General features: G+C 49.0%; 1 protein-coding gene across 1 annotated transcript in view; it reads left to right on the forward strand.

Annotated features, from left to right (window-relative positions):
* LOC144768939 (uncharacterized) overlaps nucleotides 1-21,737 on the forward strand; it is a 707,478-nt gene extending 685,741 nt beyond the window's left edge. Inside the window, exons 10-11 of the mRNA XM_078652943.1 lie at nucleotides 20,005-20,137; nucleotides 21,543-21,737. Coding sequence (XP_078509069.1) covers nucleotides 20,005-20,137; nucleotides 21,543-21,737 — 328 coding nt within the window. The remainder of the gene's footprint in view (nucleotides 1-20,004; nucleotides 20,138-21,542) is intronic.
* The last annotated feature ends 1,044 nt before the right edge of the window (nucleotides 21,738-22,781 follow it).

A 22,781-nucleotide genomic window follows, 5' to 3' on the forward strand; every position in this document is an offset into this window, starting at 1 on the left:
TATTATAGGTGTCCTGCCCCTGTGCTGGCCTGACGTGTCATTCCAGGCCCCTGGTTATATCCCATTGCTGATTTATTACAGGTGTTCCTGTCTGTTGGGATTTACTGTGATGCCATTAAGTTTTCCTTTACAGGGGTCGGGCTGGAGTTATTGTGCACGGTGTGTACTTATGCTGATGGTGTATTTTGCAATTACAGCCTATCACTAAGGATGATGAGAGACTGAGTTGGCCCCGCCATACTGGCCCCAGGTTCAATGTTAATTTAGTCACATTTTTATATTTCAGATGGACTTGCGGACTCAGCCCTTACTTCCCATGTAAATAATCCCCCCTGATACACTTGGCTCTGGTGCCAGTTGGCGCCGTGTTATGATACCACTGTTGACGCATTTTTGCCTTGCAGGTTGGAGATACTAAACTTCTTAATTTTCCAACTCAAACTGGTGTCCTGCCTCTTTTGTGGTGTGCCTGGTGTGTCGTCTGTGGGTACTGCGTGAGTGCTTCACATGTCCTCCGAAGTTTGGCCTGCCCGCTTGGTTCCGTGCTACCCCCCTGGAGATTTGGTAACCCCATTTCTTACACTGCCTCTGTGACTATCGCCTGATATTCCGCGGTTTTCAAGGAGAGCCGATGACGCGCCTCGGGTGTATCGTTCGTATGCGCCACCTCCTCCAATGCCCCTAGGTCGGCCTCTACCTCCACCAGTTGCGCCTCCCTCTCCTTACGCCGTCCAGCAATTGCCGACAGGGCCTCTCCTCTGAGGACCGTTTTAAAGGCCTCCCATAAGGTAACCGCCGAGTCCACCGAGCCGTCGTTACTATTGAAATAGTTGACTATGGAGAGGGTCAGTGCCTTACGGAGGTCCTCATTGCGTAGGTACCAGGCATTTATAGGCACGGCACATCCCTCCCGTCTATTCCCGACGGTGATGTAGACCGACACTGGTGAGTGATCAGAAATGCTTCACGCCAGGTGTGTTGCCGCACGCACCTCTGTGTCTCGGTGCAGGGGAGTAAGGATATAATCAAGGAGGGAGAAGCAGTGGTGTGGTCCCGAGAAAAAAGTATATTGTGTGTCGGTAGGGTGTGCCAAGCGCCATACATCCGTGAGGCCAAATGTCTCTAGGAAATCACCAGGCCATCTTTGTCCCCTGGGTGTATCTCTGGCCGGATGCCTATCCAAAGCCCCGGAAACTACCACGTTAAAATCCCCTCCTATAAACAACTGCCTATCCGGGAGAGAAAGAAGGAGTTTACCAAGGTCTGTGTATGCTTGCGACTGGAGTCCCGGCGGTACATAGGTGGATATCAGAGTGAGCCTGCGCCCCTCCCATTTCCCCGAAATTGTGGCGAAGCAGCCCTGCAGGTCAGTGTCTGTGTGGTCTGGAAGAAATGGGAGATTGCGTCCGAGCAGGATACCTACGCCCCGGGACCCTGTGGTAAAGCCAGAGTGGACTGCCAAGGTGTAACCGTACCTATTCAGGGCATGGCATGTGTTACCTAACAGATGAGTCTCCTGCAACATCACAATATCGGGCATGTGGCGCTTAACAAACTGTAATACCATGGTGCGTTTTAGTTTGTCCCCCAGCCCATTAACGTTCCAACTCAGCAACTTGAGGCTTTTGTCCCATTTCTTAGCCATATCCGCATTTCACAGTCCGCTCAGACCCCGGGATCCCTGCATGCCAGTGCAACTCCTCAGAACCAGTCAAGTGTGGCCAATCAAACCTTCCCCCCCTCACCAATTCCAAAAAACACCTCACCACCCCCTCCCCTCCCCCCCCACCCCCTACCTCCCTTTGTCCTCCCCCCTTTGGCTCCACCCCCCTCCCCCCTCCAGACCACAGCCACACCTCCCTCCCTTCCCGGCCCACCTGGACTCATCTCTCCCTCCCCAAGGAACTGACCCCACCTCCCTGCTCCCTGCTCTGTAGGTTTCAAACTACCCACTGCCCCAATTAGCAGAGCGCCTTTCGTCCAACCCCAGCCCCGGAGTGAGGGAACCGCCCCACCCCCCGAAGAAACTCTGTTAGGGAGAACGTGAGCCGGCCCCAGCTCCAGCCACCGTACCAGTGCTGCCCCCGATCATGAGGCCCCTGCAGATATGGAGCGCCCAAAGTCCAGCAGCAGAGTCCCAGAGTCACTGGATCGATGTGAATACCCTCCCACATTGGAACTGAGAAAAATATAAACATCAAAAACACAGTATACGTTACAGTTCTGCAGGTCATGGTACCGCAATCAAAGTCCTCAACGTGCAGCCGTGTCCCGGATTGAGTCCCATCGTGGGCTGGCCGATCTGGAGCGCCATGATCTTTGGCTCTTCTCCAGGCCCATTGGAATGAATGGCAATTACCGAATCGGTAAATACAGATTCAGTAAATACTGAATCGTACCGATTCGGTAATACTTACAGAATATTTATCTACATTGAATTTACCGATTCTAAAATACCGAATTGGTAAAATTTGGTATTTTAGAATTGGTAAATTTCAGTTACCTACATCTAGCCCATAGTGATTTGACCAAACAGTGTTAGATATGCACCACAGGCGTGTCTTCGAAGACAGTTACTCTTGCGGACAGCTGCGGACAGGTTAAGTGCCTATATGGGTCTTCCCCCATCTTCAGAGATGAGTCCTTGGTCCAGTGTTGGTCTGGGGCTCAAGGGGGACCCGGAATTTCCATACATCCTTGCAAGGGTAAAGATAGGGCAGGAAGTTACAGCACCACAATGGGCTGGGGTTCCTAGTCTTTATCCCAATCCATCCTAGCCACCGCTCCTCAGTTTTGGGTGGGTTTAGCTAAAGCCATCATGATGGAACTGCTTCCTGCAGTTCTTATTCTTCTTTTTCAGTTAAGTTAGGGTTTTTAGACGCTGCAGGAACAGCATTGAGTATGTTGCCCTGCTCATCGGTATTTTTGCCCAGTTCTCTCCTTTTTGCCCTATTGATTCCATGGTTTGGTATCTCTCATCCCCTTTTACTCCTCGTGGCTCGGCTGGGCTGTTGTTTTTGCCAATTCTGGAGGTTTTTTCCATCTGTAGCTTTTGCTTCCAACTTGCAGTTTCCTTAGAGGGCAGATTCCTGCTTCGTATTCATTCCATTGGCTTGCAAGGTGGCTTCTGCAGGAGTTTGCCTTGTATACCCATAGCACAGTATACTCCCTGTTCTTGAACTCAGTTTGGGAGTTACTGCCTAGAAAAGGAAATAGCTGGTAAGGCTATCTTTGAGGATTGGATTAACTGATAGCAGTTTAGAGGACTGAAAAAATTTAAAACAAGCAAGTGATGGATGTAATGCTAAAATTAATCTCAGTCATCATTGCAGGAGACTGGGATTTACTGTTTGCCATTTACAGTTGCATCTCAGTGTCAAACTCCATATGTCTTATATTAGCACTTGTCTGGGTGCAAAATGCTGCCTTTAAGGTTTAAGACTGAAATTACATCAGCCCTCTATTCTTTACCCACTTTACTGCAAAGTGTATTAGGATTTGGTCTTTTACGTTTAGATTTCTTCCAGAGAAATTCAATTATTGTCATCAAACAACACCTTTGGAATATTGGTTCCTCTGGGTTCCATCACCTGATATTAAGGTGTTTCTCTTCAGGTCTTGTTCACCAGATGGTCAAATCAATGTCTTCTTGGGCTGGGGTCCCAAGAAGCAGTTTAAAAGATATTTACTCCAGTATTGGAACTTTCATAGATTCACATGCCTGAATCATTCCCCGTCGTCGAGACGGGAGTCTCCGCTATATAAAAAAGCAGTGCTTAGTAGTGTAGCAAACTGAAAAGAGGCCTAGGCCCATTTCCCTTTTGCAACCCATAGCCTTTGTTATGTAAAAAAGGCCCAAACTTTTCCCTGAACCAATCAGAGCTCCTCACCCTCTAGAACACTCCTGAGAGAACCTTCTGCCCCTCAGATTTTTCTACAGCACGTTGTGCTAGGGAGTCTCCTTTGAGCTCTGCTCAAAATCTTTATTTCTACAGTATTTTGGCTTGAATTGGAAGTTTTTTCATCAACCATGTCTGAGAAGGAGAAAAAAAGGTTTATTTAGAGCTTATTCAACCTGCTCCAAGAAAAGGCTGTTTACAGATGACCCTCACAAGGACTGCATCTACTGTCTCTATCCAGACCATAAGGCAGCAGATTGTAAGGTATGTCGTACCTTTTCAAATAAGACCTTGAGAGATCGTGAGGGAAGGCTGCTGATCTGGCTTCAGAAAGTCAAAGCCAGGAAGGAAATCCTCTCAAGTGAGAGCGAGGAGGAATCTGTGGCGTCTAACAGATCTCAGAAGAGAAGTAGATCTCCTCAGACACATTCCTCAGGGGAAAGACCTGAGAAGGCCCCAAAAAAAGACCACTCCAGGGTCTTCAGGGCGCAGTCCCTCAAAATCCCCTTCAGTATCATCTAAGGGGAAGAAGGGATCTGCTGGTGAGGTGAAAGGAGCAAATTCCACCTCAGATCCACCACAGTCACCTCAGAAGATCAAGATTACCATCAAACGATCTTCTTCTGCGCCTTCTGAGGAGAAATCAGCTCCGTCGACTAAAAAGGGACCATCGACGACGACGAAAACACCTCCGTCGATAAGGCTGGTGAGAAAACAGCGTCGACGATTTCACCGTCGACGACTATATCGTCGTCGGGTTCACCGTCGACGAAGGCGTCGACGTCAGTGTCAACGGCGGCGGCGACGAGGGCAGCGTCGACGACGGCAGTGTCGACGGCAGCGTCGACGAGGACGACGATGTCGACGAGGACAGCGTCGACGGTCACTACAACGGTAGCGTCGACGACAATGACTTGGTCGACGACGGCGATGGGAATCTCGTCGACGGGCTCGTCGACGAGGGAAAAAACACCAGAAAAAAGGTTGGTGCCTTGGAAAAAACCTATAACACCTGAGGTTACATCTCCAAGCAAGGTTTCCCCATTGCTACCTTCTCACTTACTGGAAGAGGAAGACTCGGAGGAGGATGATGAGTATGGTATTGCCAGTAGCCCGTCGCAATTACAGGTCAAGTACCAAGAAGAAGATTCTGAGGAAGAATATGGGGTTTATCAAGAACAACCCCAAGAACAACACAGATATCGACAACAGCAACGAGAGGAGATGACCAGTGTACCATCCTCTTTGTTGAAGGATCTCCAAGGAATGTTGGAGGATTATAGGAGAAGATACCCAGTGACTCCTGTCACTCAACAGGCCATGGAGGCTACTCCACGTCCACGATCGGCTCCAGGGACTCCGATTCGTAGGCGAGAGATTGTGCCGGAACCTACAGTTAGGTCCCCACCACCGACAACACACCACGATACCTCGGATGAGGATAAGGAGGATGGTGAGATTGCGGATACAAGTGCAGAATGGAATGACTACATCGCCCATCACCTGCAACTCCTCCGCAGAGACCAGTGGACTCTCCACTGGAGGACATTGGTGGATTTCATAATTTAATGGAGAGAGCCACTAAGAGGTTTGCACTGACCATGACGGAAGAGAAAACGGAATGTTTTCTATATGACTTTAAAGACTCGTATCGTAGATCTGTATGATCTTTACCTATAGTGTCTCATATCTGGAAAGAAGGATTGAAGGCCATGGAGACGCCAGCGACGGTAACACCGGTTCAGGCCAGACTGGATAAAAAGTATAAAGCACCAGTAGATGCTCCATCTTGCCTTTTAGGTCATCCCAAACCTGATTCTGTTATCACGCAGGCGGCACAACAGAAATCCAGGAACCCATCTGCTCCGATTGCAACACCTCCAGACAAGGAGGGCAGAAGGTTGGATAACACAGGGAAGCGTTTCTCATTAATGTCTGCTCTGCTTGTAAGAGCAGCTAATGCCCTTGCAATATTGGGGAGGTATGACAGGCAGATGTGGTGCGACCTGTTTCCATACGTTAACCTGGTGCCAGATCCAGAGAAGCAGGAGGCAAAGAAAATTCTCATGGAAGGAGAGAGGACTTCGGCTGAAGTCATAGACTGCGCTATGGATATAGCGAACACGGCTTTTAGATCCCTGGGGGGAGCTGCAGTCCTGCGCAGGCAGTGTTGGCTGCGAGCAACAGCATTTAGGCCGGAGGTACAAAACAAAATCTTAGACCTCCCTTTCAATGGAGAAGAATTATTTGGGAAGCATATAGATGATACGCTGGAAAGTATCAAGAAGGATACTGATACGGCAAATGCTCTGGAAACACTGCAGTACAGAAAAACCCCTTTTCGTGGCTCCAGGGGTAGAGGGCAATCCTCGTACAGAGGAGGATACCAACAAGGGAGGTACTCATCTTCTTATCAGTCCTCATCGCAGCCGTACCGTCAGCAATATAACCAGCGTCAGTCAGGAGGATACACAAAATCAACTCCAAGAGGACGTGGTGGAAAGACAAATGAGGATTGTGTCCCTCTTCCAAGACTTGGGAAAAAGAAAGTCTCTTTCAGTCCGCAGGTACAAACCCTTACTGGGCACAATGTCCTCTTGTATTCCACTGGTACCTTGCTGCAGGCTAAGGATGAGACCATGGCAGGAACAGATCGATCTCCAATGGCGTCAGGTGGAGGGATCCTTCGAGGATACAATAAAAGTGACACCAGTCATGCTGCAGGCAGCAAAGTGGTGGATGCAAAAGGCAAATGTGTCTCAAGGACTGACGTTTCTAGCAAGAGCAGCTCCGCTAGTGGTAACGACAGATGCGTCGTTAGAAGGATGGGGAGCTTTCCTTCAGGACCTTCAGGTCAGCGGCCGTTGGAAGGCAGAGGAGCAGCAATTACATATAAATCTGCTGGAGCTCAGAGCGATCCGCTTGGCATTACTGGCTTTTCTGCCAAGGATAAAAGGTGCGCCGGTGTTGATAAGAACAGACAACACCACGGCGATGCATTATGGAAACAAGCAAGGGGGAACAAGATCTCTCTCCCTGTCTCAGGAAGCCCAGGAGATATGGGAATGGGCGATTCAGCAGGAAATATCATTGACAGCAGAACACCTCCCGGGGGATCAAAACATCAAGGCGGATACTCTCAGCAGGCTAAAATCGTCCTGCCACGAATGGGAGCTAGACCAGGAGATCCCGGAGAGCGTCTTTCGGAGATGGGGAACACCGATGGTGGACCTCTTCGCTATAATGGAAAACAGGCAACGCCAGTACTTCGCAAGCTGGCTTCCCCAGAAGGGATCTTGGGGGAATGCGTTTTCCATGGCATGGTCCGGCATCTTTTCCTATGGTTTTCCTCCAATTCCTCTTCTCCCCGCTGTAGGAAGGTGGATATCTGACTATGGTTACCCCCAAACTTTTTGCCTGGTGTTTAGCTGGTTTTTGACATAGTTGGCCTGGGATCCTGCTATTCAGGGCCCCAGGCTAATTGCTCTCTCCTTAAAATGGACTCCATGTACCTTAGGTACATACACAATTGGAACTGGTTCACCTTATTGGCCCCTGTAACAGTGTACCCAGGTACCCAGGGCATAGGTGCTTCCAAGGCCTACCAGGGGCTGCCGCATGTATTGTGCCACCCCTGGCCTGGCCTCCATATTTGACACAACTGGCTGATCACTCAGCTGGGGTAAGTCGGTGTAACCACCCCTTACTTAGGTGTAGTATGCCTATACCTAACCTAAAATGGACACATATGTTCCTATCAGTCACTCCTATGGAAGGCCTCATCAATCCTGGAGGCAGAGTGCTTGGAAATATGTGAGATGGTGCTCTGGCATGAGCTGAGCCTGTCTGCAGCTTTCGGAACCATGTCCTTTAGCTGTTTCATGATATTGCCATACCATATACTCTTAAGTGCATTATGAACCTCGCGGTTAAATGCTATCTTGGGTTTGGCTTTATCAAAACATGTCGAGTAAGGTGTCATACGAATTGGAATACTACCCCCTCGCCAGTTCTGGCGACGGGGGTAGCATTCCACCCTTCTAGAGGGACACGACATGTACCTAGCCTGAACCCCGGTTAAAGTTAAACAGAGCCTTAGCATCCCAAAATGGATGCTGCCACCACAGACACAAGTCTGACATCCTGCTGCTGGGAGTCCTTCCAGCGAGGGCAGCTTGGACAAAGGGTTTCCTGCCTGGGGAGGTGCTAGCACCACTCCAGACAGGATTTTGTGTATTGGGTAGGACAGGGCTGAATAGAATCAGACATGCCTGGGGCACACAAGGTGTCCCTGTGCATAGGCCAGTTCAAACCGGTGCTGGGGCTTTCCAGCCCCAGTCCTGGCGCGAAACTGGACAAAGGAAAGGGGGTGTAACCACCCCCCTTCCTGGTCCCACCCAGAGGAGGGACCTAGTAGGTGATCCGGCCCCCCAGATTCGAATAAGAGTGGGAGCTGTGTCCTGAGACTTCAGATCATCCTGAATCAACTTGAAATACAGAAGAAGACTGGACTTCGACATTCTGCTGCACAGAAGACGGAAGAGAATCTCCCTTGTGGCCAAGGAGTGACCACCCTGTGAATACAGGCACCAACCAGCAACTCGACATCTGCTTTGCCGCCGCCTCCCGCCGGAGCCCGAGCCCAGAGCCTGACAAGACCCAGACTCCCAGACTTTTCACCGCCCGATCCACAGTCCCTGCAAAGAAGGGACCCGTGGAGGCACCGAGAGACGTGGGACCGGACATCTTGGAAGACCCCCGAAACGCTGACTGCGCAGCATCAGAGGCAGCCTCGACGCTGTGCTTTGGGGTTTGAGAAGCCTCAACCTCGAGCAGCCCTTGCACCGAAGATCAGCCCCCCAGCATCTCCACGATCTGCGTGGGGCCCTTTTGCAGTGTGCCACTCGACGCGCCTAACCGTCCACTTGCCACGCGGCTAGTGGCCATCTTGGCGACAAAACCTACAACTTTCGCTGCAGGTCTGGTTGCTCCAGACTTGCTCTTGCTCCTGTAAAAAGGAGCACCTGCTCTGACCTTGCTGGTCCGAGTAACAAGCCTTTTTCGATTCCTGCGTGGCTTGCATTAGCCAAGGCCTGTTTGCTTCTATCAAGTCGCGACACCGCCAACAGCGAGAAGCCTGCGTGGGACAGCTCGTGACCGACTCCTGGACGTCTTCGACCCCTCGTGTCCACGTGGCTGCAGAGAGAAGCTACACGACATCACCTGTTTGCGCCCGACATTGCCTGGTTCCACTCTGGTTCCACGGTAGTCACTGGCTAGTGACTTTGAACATTGTCCCCTCTGCTTTCAGGTCTTCACCTCTTCAGATCCACCCTTGGATCCACCGGAACTCTTCACATCGAGCCGCCTGCAGCATCTTCAGCTCCAAGCACCATCGACCTGCGTGACGAAACCCGACACTACTTCGACCCTATGCACCCGCTTCCTGTGGGTGAGGTAACTCAGCTCCGCCGGTGTTCCCACACTGGTACACACCTCTAGGGCCTGTGTCTAAAGTTTCAGCTTTCTAGGTCACTCGGAAGGTTCCTTTCTAACTAACTTTGTACTTTTTACGCACCATAGACTTTGCATTGGTGAGTGCGTGCACTTTAAACACTGCACCCGAGTCCCGCGGGCCTTTCCCGACTTCTTCACTGTTAGTCCCGAACAGCTCCAGCGATTCCCCAGGCCCTAGGCCTATTTCCTGTCCAAGTGGCATCTCTTATACCACTTTCTTAGTATATGGTTTAGGTGGCCCCTAGGGCTCATCCTTAATTGTGCAACTTTTGTGTATTTAAACTGTGTTTTGTTTTAACGCATTTGCTTCTGTGCTCATAAAGAGTATCAGGGATATTTGTAGTAATAAATCTATATATATTTTCAATATATATCTGTGTGGTGTCCTTTCATTTGGTATTCAAGGGATTGTGTATGGTAAAACAGCTTGCTTCACATGCCTTTACAGAGTTTAGCCTAAGACTGCTTAGTCCATGCTACCCCTAGGATAGCTTGTCTATAAGGTTGACTTTACAACCTGCACCATAAGGGTTGCTTGGCATGGTACAAGGTGATCACTAGAACTAGTGAGCATCATATACCAGGCCAACTTCTCACACCCGCGTACTGGTGAAGATCAAGAAGGAGCCGTGCAGGCTGATCCTAGTAGCCCCGTGGTGGCCCAGACAACACTGGTTCACGGAACTGCTGCTACTGTCGGAGGACCGTCCAATTCGGTTGCGCCTGATTCCATCGCTTCTGACAATGTCCAAGGGGCAGGTGCGCCCTCCGGACCCGAAATCCTTGCGATTAGCAGCCTTTCTCCTGAACACTGTGAGTTTAGCCATCTGAACATCTCACATGAATGTAGGCAGATCCTGTCCAGGGCCAGAGCGGAGAGTACCAACAAAACCTACAGGATGAAATGGAAGAGGTTTTGTTTGTGGTGTAAGAGACATGATGTTCACCCTCTTACTGCTGCACCTCATCAAATTATACCTTACATTCTGCTGTTAGCAAAGTCAGGATTAGCACACGCCTCCATCAAGGTGCATTTGGCTGCGTTATCCCACTACAGGAGGTCATCGTCAGGCCCATCTTTATGGTCCTCAAGGATTATCAATCAATTCATGAAAGGGATATTCAGAGTCTTTCCACCAGTAAAGCCTCCACCACCTTTATGGAATCTGAATATTGTACTCTCTCAATTGTTGAAGCCACCATTTGAACCGATACACAGGGCAGACCTGAAGTTCTTGTCCTGGAAAGTGGCTCTTCTCATTGCATTGACTTCAGCGAGAAGAGTAGGTGAACTACAAGCGCTCACGATTCAGGAGCCTTTCTTGCAATTTCAAGAGGATAAAATGATTCTTAGGACAAACCCGAAGTTCATTCCGAAGGTGCCAACGGATTTTCATTTGAACGAACCATTGGTGCTGAAGCGTTTCTTTCCTCATCCATCAACAGCGGCAGAAAGAGTATTACACTCGCTGGATGTTCAGAGATTTTACTTGAAAGAAACTAAGGCGTTTCGCAAGTCTTCCCAGTTATTTGTCGCCTTCAGTGCACCCAGGAAAGGCTTCCCGCTGTCAAAGAGGGGAATTGCCAGATGGATTTCCAGTGCAATTGTCTACTGTCATCAAGCTGCTGGAAAGCCTTTGAATGCACGAGTCCGTGCCCATTCCACGAGGGCAGTGGCCACATCCACTGCATTGTTTGTTGGAGTGCCAATCCAGGATATCTGCAGAGCAGCAACCTGGGCATCTACGCACACCTTCACCAGGCACTACTGCTTGGAGGCAGCCGCAGAATCGGATGCGGCGGTGGGAGAGGCGGTACTGGGGAATATCATCCAGTAACGGTGAGCCTTTCTTGCATCCCTCCATCCATAATTTTCTCTTGTTTACAAAGTCACATTTTATATAAGTATGTATATATGTATATGAGATTATGCTTCATTTTCTAATGGTATTGCATGGTTATGTAATGTATCAGGTAAATGTGCTTTGTTTTTTCACTGCTCGCTATTCTGATTCAGGCATGTGAATCTATGAAAGTTCCAATACTGGAGTAAGAAAACAAGTTACTTACCTATAACTTTAGTTCTCCAGTATTGGAATCTTTTATAGATTCACATGCACCCACCCTCCTCCCCTGAGAGGCTCACCTCGGGTTTAGCACAAGAAGTGTGTTATATGCACAAGTGCGCGAAAAATCTGAGGGGCAGAAGGTTCTCTCAGGAGTGTTCTAGAGGGTGAGGAGCTCTGATTGGTTCAGGGAAAAGTTTGGGCCTTTTTTACATAACAAAGGCTATGGGTTGCAAAAGGGAAATGGGCCTAGGCCTCTTTTCAGTTTGCTACACTACTAAGCACTGCTTTTTTATATACCGGATACTCCCGTCTCGACGACGGGGAATGATTCAGGCATGTGAATCTATGAAAGATTCCAATACTGGAGAACTAAAGTTACAGGTAAGTAACTTGTTTTCTTACAGCACGTAGGGGCGTATTACCAACGATTAGCGATATTTATCGCTAACTGGGCTTAGCAACGAATTTTTTATCGCTAAGCATCGCCGGAAATTATCGCTGAGATAACGTGCTATTAGCAACGTTTATCACAAAAGCAATACATTTTCCTGCGATATCGTGAATATCGCTGAGAATACAGCGATATTCACGCATTAACAACAAAATGCTCTTAGCCATGTTATCCACCTCCCATTGGATAACATGGCTAAGAACTGGTCACAGAGCAGGCGTTAGTTTTTGGCGATAGCGGGAATATTTCCATCGCTACGCCTGCCTTGCTAATAGGCGATAGCAACGTTAGAGACTGCTTTCAGTCGCTAACAGGCTGGGTACGGCCACTTTGCATGTCATTAGCGATAAATATCGCTGACATGCAAAGCGGGACCCAAACCGTTCGCTATCGCCTAAAGCTGTCGCTAACAGCTGTTAGCGACAGATTGCTAATAGAGCGATAGAATTCTGTAGTAGGGGATCTCTGTGTATAGTCATAATCTAGTGAATAGTCCCGCCCATGTGCGTGGACCCCGGAGCAATCAAAAATAATCTCTTAAAGTGTCAAAAAATGCAGAAATGCATAGACACTTAAGAGAAATTTTAAAGACAGATAATGCAGCCAAAAAGGCTACACTGTCCAGTACTTCAACTACAAATTCCACCATAAAATCCACAAAACAGCAAAAGCCTGTACAGATTTCCATTGCTTTAACAGCAAACTCCCTCAGGAATGATAGAGAGAAGAACCTGGACAGACAAGCCCCATAGGCTGCCATTATGTGGCTTAAATAGGATACTGTGCCTTTAAGGAACCTTCCAGAACCTTCTCCCAGTATCCCAGAATGCATAGCAGGTCCAACTTAGTTTCAGTTCTTTTTTCCGGCTCCTGCAAGCAGGACCCTGGAGCATTGAGCTCTCCCTTTTCAAGGGTTTTGTTGGTGTTTTTACACTAAATTCGATTTTTGGTGCTTTTAAAGTACTTTAGTGACTTTCTTCTTGGGTTCCTGCACTCTTTTATTGTCCATGATGCCAGCATTATTTGACAATTGCCCGGAGTGCTCCAGGAAGAAGGCCAAGTCAGACCCCCATGAGGTCTGTATCCTCTGCCTTCCCTCTTCCCACATCCCTGAGGACTGTGTGATCTGTAGCGACTTCAGGGACTTGAAGAAAGAAGATTGAAGGCACGAGGTGGATCAGGAGGGGCTCCTTCTGCCCATGCTGAGGCCTCTGGAGGGCTCCCCAGGGGCAGGAAGTACAGCCCGCGCCCAAGATCTCCGTCTGGGTCAGTTGCGATGACCACGACGTCGAGAGGGAGGTCCACGGCCAGTTCCCGGTCTCCCCAGGGCTCTGGGTTGAGAAAACGTCGCCCGTCGACGTCGAGGGACGTGTTCCGGCCGCCGTCGAAGCCGGTACGTCCAGCGGAACGTCCGCGACCCAAGAGATCGAGGTCTCGCTCGGGGAGAAGGGACAGATCTAGGAGTGGACGTGGTTCTTCATCGAGATCCAGGCATCGCCATAGGAGGCGTAGGTCCAGGTCACGTTCTGCATCTGGGACCCGTTCTTACTCTCCCACACTGTCTGATTCGCCGGAGACTAGAGTGTCCCCGATAGACGATATAGGCACATTCCAGGAGGTTCTCCTGCGTGGAGCGGCGAAGTTGGGGATCAAGGTTGAAGCGCCTACACCTTCGACTTCGGTGATCTTTGAGACATTACATAAAAAACACATGTCTCGCCCCCTGCTGCCTCTGGTGCCGGGGCTCCTCGAGCCGGCTGAACAGCTCTTCCTGACACCGGCAGTGGTGAAGTCTGCGCCTTCCAGGCTCCTCAAAAAGTACAAAGCTCCGGACTCGGACCCAGCCTTCTTGAGAAAGGACCCGGTGCCGGATTCGGTAATTGTGACGGCGGCCCGGAAGCTTCATGCCTCCTCCCCTGCATCCACGGTGCCTCCAGACAAGGAGAGCCGCTGGATCGACTCTGCTGGTCGGAAGGCGTGTGGTACGTCCTCCTCTTCGATGAAAGCTGCCAGTGACTCGGCGTTGTTGGGACGTTACGACCGTGCACTGTGGGACTCAATGGAGCAGTTTGCAGACCTCGTTCCTCGAGACCGCAAAGAGGACTTCATGGAGATCGTCCAGGAGAGGATGCTGGTCTCTAACCAGGCCATCAGCGCCGCGGCGGATATCTCCTTGCTGTCTGCGCACGGATACTGCCACGGGATTAACCAGAGATGCCATGCTTGGCTCAGGTTGACGTCACTTAAACCGGAAGCACAACAACGTGTGGCGAATCTCCCGTTTTCCGGAGATACCCTCTTCGGAAAACACGCGGATGACGAGATGGCCAGGATGAAGGCCGAGGCGGAGACCCTGACGGCGGTGGGCTTGGAGAAGCCCAAGGAGAAGAAACCCTACCGCCAGTTCCAACGGCGGTTCGGGTCGCAGGGTCGTGGAAGGGGGCAGTCTGCCGGACAACATCAGCAGCAGCAACAGCAGCAGCAGTACAGAAGGCCCTTCCAGAAACGCCAGGGGGGTAGAGGTAGACAGCAGTCCTCTACCGCTTCCAAGGGCCCGGCCGGGTCTCGACCCTGAGCTGTTACTTCCCCCTCGTCCGTTACCCGCTCCGGTGGGGGGAAGCGTTCAATTTTTTCTGGCAGAGTGGAGAAAAATTACTCAGGACAAGTGGGTGCTGAATATTGTTTGCAATGGATACAGTCTGCGTTTCACCAGCCCTCCTCCATCGATTCCTCCCGTCAGCTCGCAGTATCAACTGCGCGAGCTTCAGGCGGAGGCAGACATTCTGCTAAGGAAAAGGGCGATAGAAGACGTACCTCTGTCTCAAAGAGGAAGAGGTCTTTACTCTCGGTTCTTTCTTGTCCGCAAGAAGGACAAAAACAAATTCAGGCCCATTCTGGATTTGCGACAGGCAAACAAGTGGATTCGCAGAGAAAAGTTTCGCATGCTGTCGTTGCATCAGATCTACCCTCAGCTGCAACGAGGAGATTGGATGTGTGCCATAGATCTACAGGACGCATACTTCCACGTGCCCATTGCATGCAAACACAGGAAGTTTCTGCGCTTTCAAGTCGGCACCAATCACTATCAGTACACGGTGCTGCCCTTCGGGCTGAAGTCTGCACCCAGGACATTCTCGAAATGTATGGCAGTGGTAGCAGCACACCTGCGGAAGAACAAGGTGTTTGTCTACCCGTACCTGGACGATTGGTTGATCAAGGCCTCCTCCTTCTCGGAAGCTCATGCGCACTTCCAGAAGACGTGCGTTCTCTTGAACAAACTGGGGTTGCACATCAACATGTCCAAGTCGGTCCCGATTCCGGTCCAGCGCATCCAGTACTTGGGAGCCTCCATCAATACACTGTCAGCAAGCGTGTCTCCTTCGGAAGAGCGACGTTTATCACTCCTTCGGAAGGCTCAGGCTCTCATGTCTACTCCATCCACGACAGTGAGGACGGTGTCTTCTCTGCTGGGATCGATGGCCTCGTGTATCTTCCTGACGCCACATGCGCGGCTGCACATGAGACCGCTGCAGGAGTGCTTGGAGGATCAATGGGACCAGAGGAGAGGATCTTGGGACGACAAGATACGACTGTCTCTGCATGCTCTTCAGTCTCTGAAGTGGTGGTGCTCGAAGGAGAATCTCCTCAGAGGGGTTCCCTTCCACAAGGACATTCCCACACAGACTATAGTGACGGATGCTTCTCTCCAGGGCTGGGGAGCGCACTCCGGAGACCTACAAATTCAAGGGACGTGGTCCCAGATGGAGTCCACGTACCACATCAATTTCCTGGAACTCAGGGCTGTGCACTTGGCACTGAAGGCTTTTCACCCGTCCTTTCAGACCAACTCTCTGCTTGTTCAGACAGACAACACGACAACGATGTATTACCTCAACAAGCAGGGGGGCTCGAGATCGCGCACTCTGTCGCAGGAGGCGCAGGCGATCTGGCACTGGCTTCTGGCTCGAGGACTGTCGATAACGGCCACCCATCTGCCAGGTGTGCAGAATGTTCAGGCATACGAACTGAGCAGACTCATTCAGGAAAACCACGAATGGGTCATAAACGACGAAGTACTAGGAGAAGTCTTCGCAAGGTGGGGAACTCCAGACGTGGATCTGTTCGCCACCGCCGAAAACAGCAAATGCCGAGGCTTCGCCTCCAGGTACTACCAGCCGGGGACGCTGGGGAACGCGTTATGGATTAACTGGTCGAACAGCTTTCTGTACGCTTTTCCACCAATTCCCCTGATTCCGGCGGTTCTCATCAAGCTGTCCCAGTCCAGGGCGCGGATGATCCTGATTGCCCCGGAATGGCCCAGACAGTGGTGGTTCACGGACCTGCTTCACCGCTCTCTCCTTCCGCACATGAAGCTGCCGTGCAGGCCGGACCTTCTCACGAAGTTCGGGGGGCGGATGGTTCACCCCAACCTCTCGTCTTTGAGTTTGGCGGCATGGCTCCTGAAATAGTGCAATATGGCCATCTGAATCTCCCAGAGGATTGTATGGACATACTGAAGGAGGCTAAGCGACCTTCCACTAGGACTTCTTATGCTTACAAGTGGAAGAGGTTTTGCATCTGGTGCAAGTCTAAGAACTATGACCCTACGACATGCGAGGAAGATGTTATCCTTCCATATCTACTACATCTGGCGCAGTCGGGCCTTAATGTCCATTCCATTAAGGTTCATCTGGCTGCTTTGACTGCCTACAGGAAAGGCCCTTCACAGACTTCCTTCTTCCAGATCCCTGTGATCAAAGATTTTTTGGAAGGCTTGAAGAAAGTGTGCCCTCCTGTCAGGCTTCCTTCGCCTTCGTGGGACTTGAATGTGGTGCTGTCCAGATTGATGAAGGAGCCTTTTGAACCCATTCATAAGGCTTCGTTGCAGCACCTGTCCTGGAAGGCGGCGTTCCTCGTGGCCATTACATCGGCCCGCAGGGTGAGAGAGATTCAGGCGCTGTGTTGCCAAGAACCTTATACTGTGTTTCATGCTGCTAAGGTTGTTATGTGTACTCACCCTAAATTTCTTCCCAAGGTTGTTTCTGATTTTCATATCAATCAGACTATCACTTTGCCTACGTTCTTTCAGAATCCGTCATCTCCAGCGGAAAGGTCTTTACATTCCCTGGATGTGAGGAGGGTGCTGAAGTTTTATCTTGATAAGACTAAAGATATTCGTAGGTCTGACCAATTGTTCATTAATTATGGCTCAGTCAGGACAGGTCTTGCTACCTCTAAACAGTCCATTTCTAGATGGATTGTGTCCTGTATACAATGGTGTTACTGCAAAGCTAATAAGACCTTAGGGGGTAAACCTAAGGCTCATTCCACCAGAGGCAAAGCTGCCACGACAGATATGCTTCGCAATGTTCCCTTTGCAGAGATCTGCAAGGCGGCCACTTGGAAGTCGGTCCATACCTTTGCTAAGCATTACTGCCTGGACACTGATGCCAGGGCAGACGCTCAGGTTGGGCAGGCTTCGCTGCGGAATTTGTTCGCACAATAGTGGCGTAATTTTCATATTCTCCACCGCCGTTTGATGTGGGGATGGGCTTGCCATTCTATTCACTAGATTATGACTATACACAGAGATCCCCTACTACAGAAGGAGTAGTTTCTGTCCTGTAACTCCAGTTCTGTAGTAGGGGTATCTCTGTTATAGTCATAAGCGCCCGCCCTCCTCCCCGGTGGAGATTTGTTCAGGTACATAATGCTACAGGTCTGGCGTTTTTACGCCTTCAAAAAGAACTGAAACTAAGTTGGACCTGCTATGCATTCTGGGATACTGGGAGAAGGTTCTGGAAGGTTCCTTAAAGGCACAGTATCCTATTTAAGCCACATAATGGCAGCCTATGGGGCTTGTCTGTCCAGGTTCTTCTCTCTATCATTCCTGAGGGAGTTTGCTGTTAAAGCAATGGAAATCTGTACAGGCTTTGCTGTTTTGTGGATTTTATGGTGGAATTTCTAGTTGAAGTACTGGACAGTGTAGCCTTTTTGGCTGCATTATCTGTCTTTAAAATTTCTCTTAAGTGTCTATGCATTTCTGCATTTTTTGACACTTTAAGAGATTATTTTTGATTGCTCCGGGGTCCACGCACATGGGCGGGACTATTCACTAGATTATGACTATAACAGAGATACCCCTACTACAGAACTGGAGTTACAGGACAGAAACAACTCCTTATTGCCGCTTAGCTTCCGAAAACGGCCGCTAAAGCGGCGATAATTGCCTATCGCCCTGCTTGGCAATATGCCCCGTAGTTTAGTTAAACTATCTTCAAACCCTGAGGCTTCAAGTCCATTGAGCATCACATGTGGCAGGTGCTGCATAGGCCTTAATCAGCTCTGTGTTGTGTACCATTTCTTAGTAGTAGGCGTTCAATGAGTGGAGCATGTGCGTTCCCGTGCATCCACCCATGAATTTCACACAATTCTTGATTTACTAAGGTTTGCAAAGCTGTAATTGCATGAAATCAGTATGCCTACCACAGAGAGGCATAGCGAGGAGAAATAATGTTTCATTCTGCATCACTCATAGAAAGAGGAAATTGTCTCTTTGGATTGTTTTTGTGCAGCAAGGTATACCTTCCTGCACAAAAAGCAATCATGCTTGTAATGCAGCCACCCTTGCAGCATGACGTAAAGGTGCCAGTGTTGTCGCTAGGCAGCTACAAGGGATGTATGATGTTACCACGTGATCAAAAAGATCACAACGCAGCTTTTACAACGCAAGTCGTAACCACGACTTGCGCTGTAGGGTGCTGGACTTAGGAATAGTATGATTAACTATTCCGACTCCATCCTACGTACAGTAGGGAAGGTGCTGGAATAGTAAATCTACTATTCCTTAGTCTAGAGCGCCCTCCAGTGCAAGTCGTGGTAACGACTTGCGCTGTAAAATCTGCGTTGTGATGGCACTGCGGTGTTTTGACCGCGTTGTAAAGGTTGTTTACCGCTGCAAGTGTACCAGCACAAGGGGGAGAGCTGAAGGCTGCCATATCTTAGTAGATATCGTGCTTTCCAGCTCTCTCCTGTTCACGCAACACAGTGCAACATCTTTGCTTGCTGGTCTGCGTTGCATGAACATTTCCTAAATCTTCCCCTTTGTTTCTAATTTTGGCCTTCCACATACCTCATTTAAGACTGTACTCTCGGAATTATCGGCATGGTTCAGGTCATTGTAATAAATGGGAGTAATACACTTGAAAGCAATGATTTTTAAAAGCAAAGCCTGCACCAGGAAAATCTGTGGCTTTTGGCATGCAGTCATCTGGTGATCTTAGTAAATATATGTCTATTCAAGCTGAACGAAGAATTTTGGATAATATCATCCACTGCAGAGATATGTGGTTTAATGTATCCATATATATATTTTTTTATAAATCTTTTTATTGAAAAGGAACAAAATCAGGTGGTCATCACATACAGGGAATACACTTATTACATGATTCGTATTGGAGAAACAGTTTACACAGATCTTTCTTGTACAGTACTAGTTTGATTGGTGCCAATTCAGCTATAAGTCAAATTGTAAGCAATTCGTCAATGGGGGTAATTCGAGGGGGTTCACATAGGTTACCACGATACTCATTCCAATTGGACCATACCGCCACCCACTTCCGGGGGCAGTCCCGGGCCACATATACTGTCTTCTCCTGGACCATACACCTAATGTATCCATATTAAGGTGGTTTGGGTTCAGGGAGCTGCCATGCCAATCACAGACAGTCTCTCATGTTCAGGGAGGCTTGGGCAATCTGCTTCATTTATCGCTAATGACATGCAAAGTGGGCGTACCCAACCTGTTAGCGACTGAAAGCAGTCGCTAACATCGCTATCGCCAATCTGCTTCAACTTCAAGTGTAACAGGCACTTAGGGGCCAGCATTGAAGCCCGTCCCCCTTATCTTCACTCAGTGAGGCAGGCCAAGCCCTTATAGTGCATTGTTGCAGGACTGTTAGAATTTTTTGAATGACACAGAAATACTATTTGGTGCCTTAGGTTTTAGACATGCTGTCACTGATGCTGTACATGAATGGTAACTATTGTCTCTTTACCACCCCTGCAGCCTCTTCTCAATAGAAAAGGATGACACTTCGGCGATGATGTGTACCAAGGTGCTACAGGGGTCCTGCACCACCGACTTTGCTGTGCAGGCTTGGAAAACGTTTGAGGAAAAAGCGCTGGGATATGGAGATATGGTAAAGTGTGCTGGGATGGGCGGGGGGTTATTACTCCTGCCAATCATCTGCAGAAAGCAGAAGTGCCGAGGTATCTGCACTCCCACTTGCCTCCACTCTATCATCTCTCTTTGGAAAAATCTGCTCTCTTCTCTTTGTGTAAGACATGGCTTTTGTAAACATGTCTGTGCACAAATTTAATCCTTTGAACTTTTTGTTGTACCTTAGGTCTTTGGGCATATTGTGATTTTTCTTCAAGAGGGTGAACATTCAAAAACTCCCATCTGGCTCTGGAGGAGGGCCTAATATCTCATATACCTCTTTCTGGATGTCCTAGATTTTCTCTAAGCTAGGACGTCCAGGTATCCTTCCATCCACCCTCAGAAAAGTTTTATTTCATGAGTCCTGATTCAATTTCCGTTCTGTTCCAGTCATTGGATGAAATCTGAGAAGGTCGGGGTTCACTACCCATAAAGTGTATTTGAGGGTGTACTGAAATTGGTGTACTAGAGTCTTTTCCATAAGATTCTGAAATTCAGTCCAGTATTCCCCTGCTTCCACGACATACCCAGAGTCCATTCAGAGGGCAGACAAAGGAATCCAGGGGCATATTATCAAGGGAGGTGATAGGCAATTAAATTATTAGCAAGCTGTCGCTAACATCAGTTAGCGACAGCTTGTAGGTGATAGCGAGCGGTTTGGGGCCCGCTTTGCATGTCAGCGATATTTATCGCTAATGACATGCAAAGTGGGCATACCCAACCTGTTAGCAACTTAAAGCAGTCGCTGACATCGCTATCGCCTATTAGCAAGATAGGCGAAGCGATAAAAAAATGTGCGCTAAGCACGAATATTGCTAGAAACTAACGCCTGCTCAGACCAGTTCTTAGCCATTATATCCATTGGGAGGTGGATATAATGGCTAAGACCCTGTTAGCGATAATGCGTGAATATCGCTGTATTCTCAGCGATATTCATGGATTTCGCCGCTATCGCCGGGATTTTTATCGCTTTTGCAATAAACGTTGCTAATAGCACGTTATCTCAGCGATAAAACCCGGTGATACTTGGCGATAGAAAAAATGTCGCTTAGCTTATTTAGCGATAATTTTCGCTAGTTGTTGGTAATATGCCCCCCAGTCCTTTCTCTCCTCCTGCTGTCTTGGGTATCCCACAGACTACAGTCCAGTGTATCCATTGAAGGATGGGCAAAAGACTAGTCTCTTTTTTCTGTCTGTGGGCAGCCCCAAAATCTTATCTACATCAAGCGGAAATCTACCCTCTCTACTATGCTCTGCTCTTTTTGTGCATTCAAGGGGAGGTGAAGGAGCTGCTCCCAAGTGAATTCCAGACCAGGGTACTTTCTAGAGTCCTTCTTGAAAATTTCAACATTTAGTTCCATGTGACTGATTTGTTCCTTTACCAGGTCTGTGACAGTGAAGGTCGCCAGCACCAGGAGATCTGCCCGATGTGCGCTTTCTGCTCTCTGAAGATGGAGCAGTGCAAGACAAAAAACAACCTGAAGAGGGTACGCTGTGACACCCAGGTGTCTTTCACCAAGTTCATCAACCCTACAATTGAGTCTCAGAACATGAAATCTAAAAACAAGGTAAAGAACTAAGGGGCATTGGCTTTGGCAGAAAGCTTCTACTGATTATCTTTGAGGCTCCCCTTAGAGCAACATGCACCCTTATCTTCAGTAATCTCTTCATTCTGTCCCTCATCAAAGTCCTTACTCATGTGGCCTAGAATCACACAATATCCTGCTTCTTGTCCTCTTTCTCCTGGTCCTTCTGTCCTTTAACATTCTCCTCATGGTCCACCTTCCTCTTCTGACCCTTCTCTTACTCCTCCTCAATACTTCTTCTTTTTTATTCTCATCCTCTTGGGGCTTCAGGCCATCCTTGTACTTGTGACCCAGCTCCACCTAGCATTGGCCCTCTTCTTCTTTCTGGTCCTCCTCCTGGTCATTCTCTTCAACCTTCTGGTCCTGCTGCTTCTGGTTTGTTTTCCTGGTCCTCCTATTCCTTCTATTTCTTATCCTCCTGGTTTTGTTCCTTCTGATCTTTGGGCCTGGTGCTCTTGGTCTTTCTGATATGGTTTAATTTTGTATTGGACATCCTCCAGGTTGTGTTTGTTTCTGGGTTTTCTAGTCCTGTTCCTGCCCGCACCGCCACCCTCCCACCCCGTTTCTGATTCCTGTACATCCTCAGGCCTTCCTGTCCCCCGGGTCATTGTCCACCTGGTACTAGTCTTTTTTACCTTAATGGTTTGAGTCCTCCTGGTGCCTGTCCTCATAGCCCTGCTCCACCTAGTCCTCCGGTTATGTTGCCCCTCATCTTCGTGCATGTCCTGGACCACCTCGCCCTGTTCTTTCAGACTCTGTTCCAACTAGACCTGGACCTTGTCATGCTAGCACTGGTCCTTGTGTTCCTCCTGACCCTGGTCCTCCTGGTCCTTGCGCTCATTTTTTTTTTTAACAATTTGTATTTAATTTTTAACGACAGTTTACATAGTAGTAGTTATAGCAATTGGCACGATTATCATAATTGCATCTTACATGTTTGCCTGTCAACCCAGGGTGTGACAGTATATGTGTGTAATGGGATTGGCTATTGGTCACACTGCTATGGCCATGCAGTGTTGTCATGTGTCTTAATATAGC

Source organism: Lissotriton helveticus, chromosome 7 (assembly GCF_964261635.1).
Source record: "Lissotriton helveticus chromosome 7, aLisHel1.1, whole genome shotgun sequence".
Taxonomy (NCBI): Eukaryota; Metazoa; Chordata; class Amphibia; order Caudata; family Salamandridae; genus Lissotriton; species Lissotriton helveticus.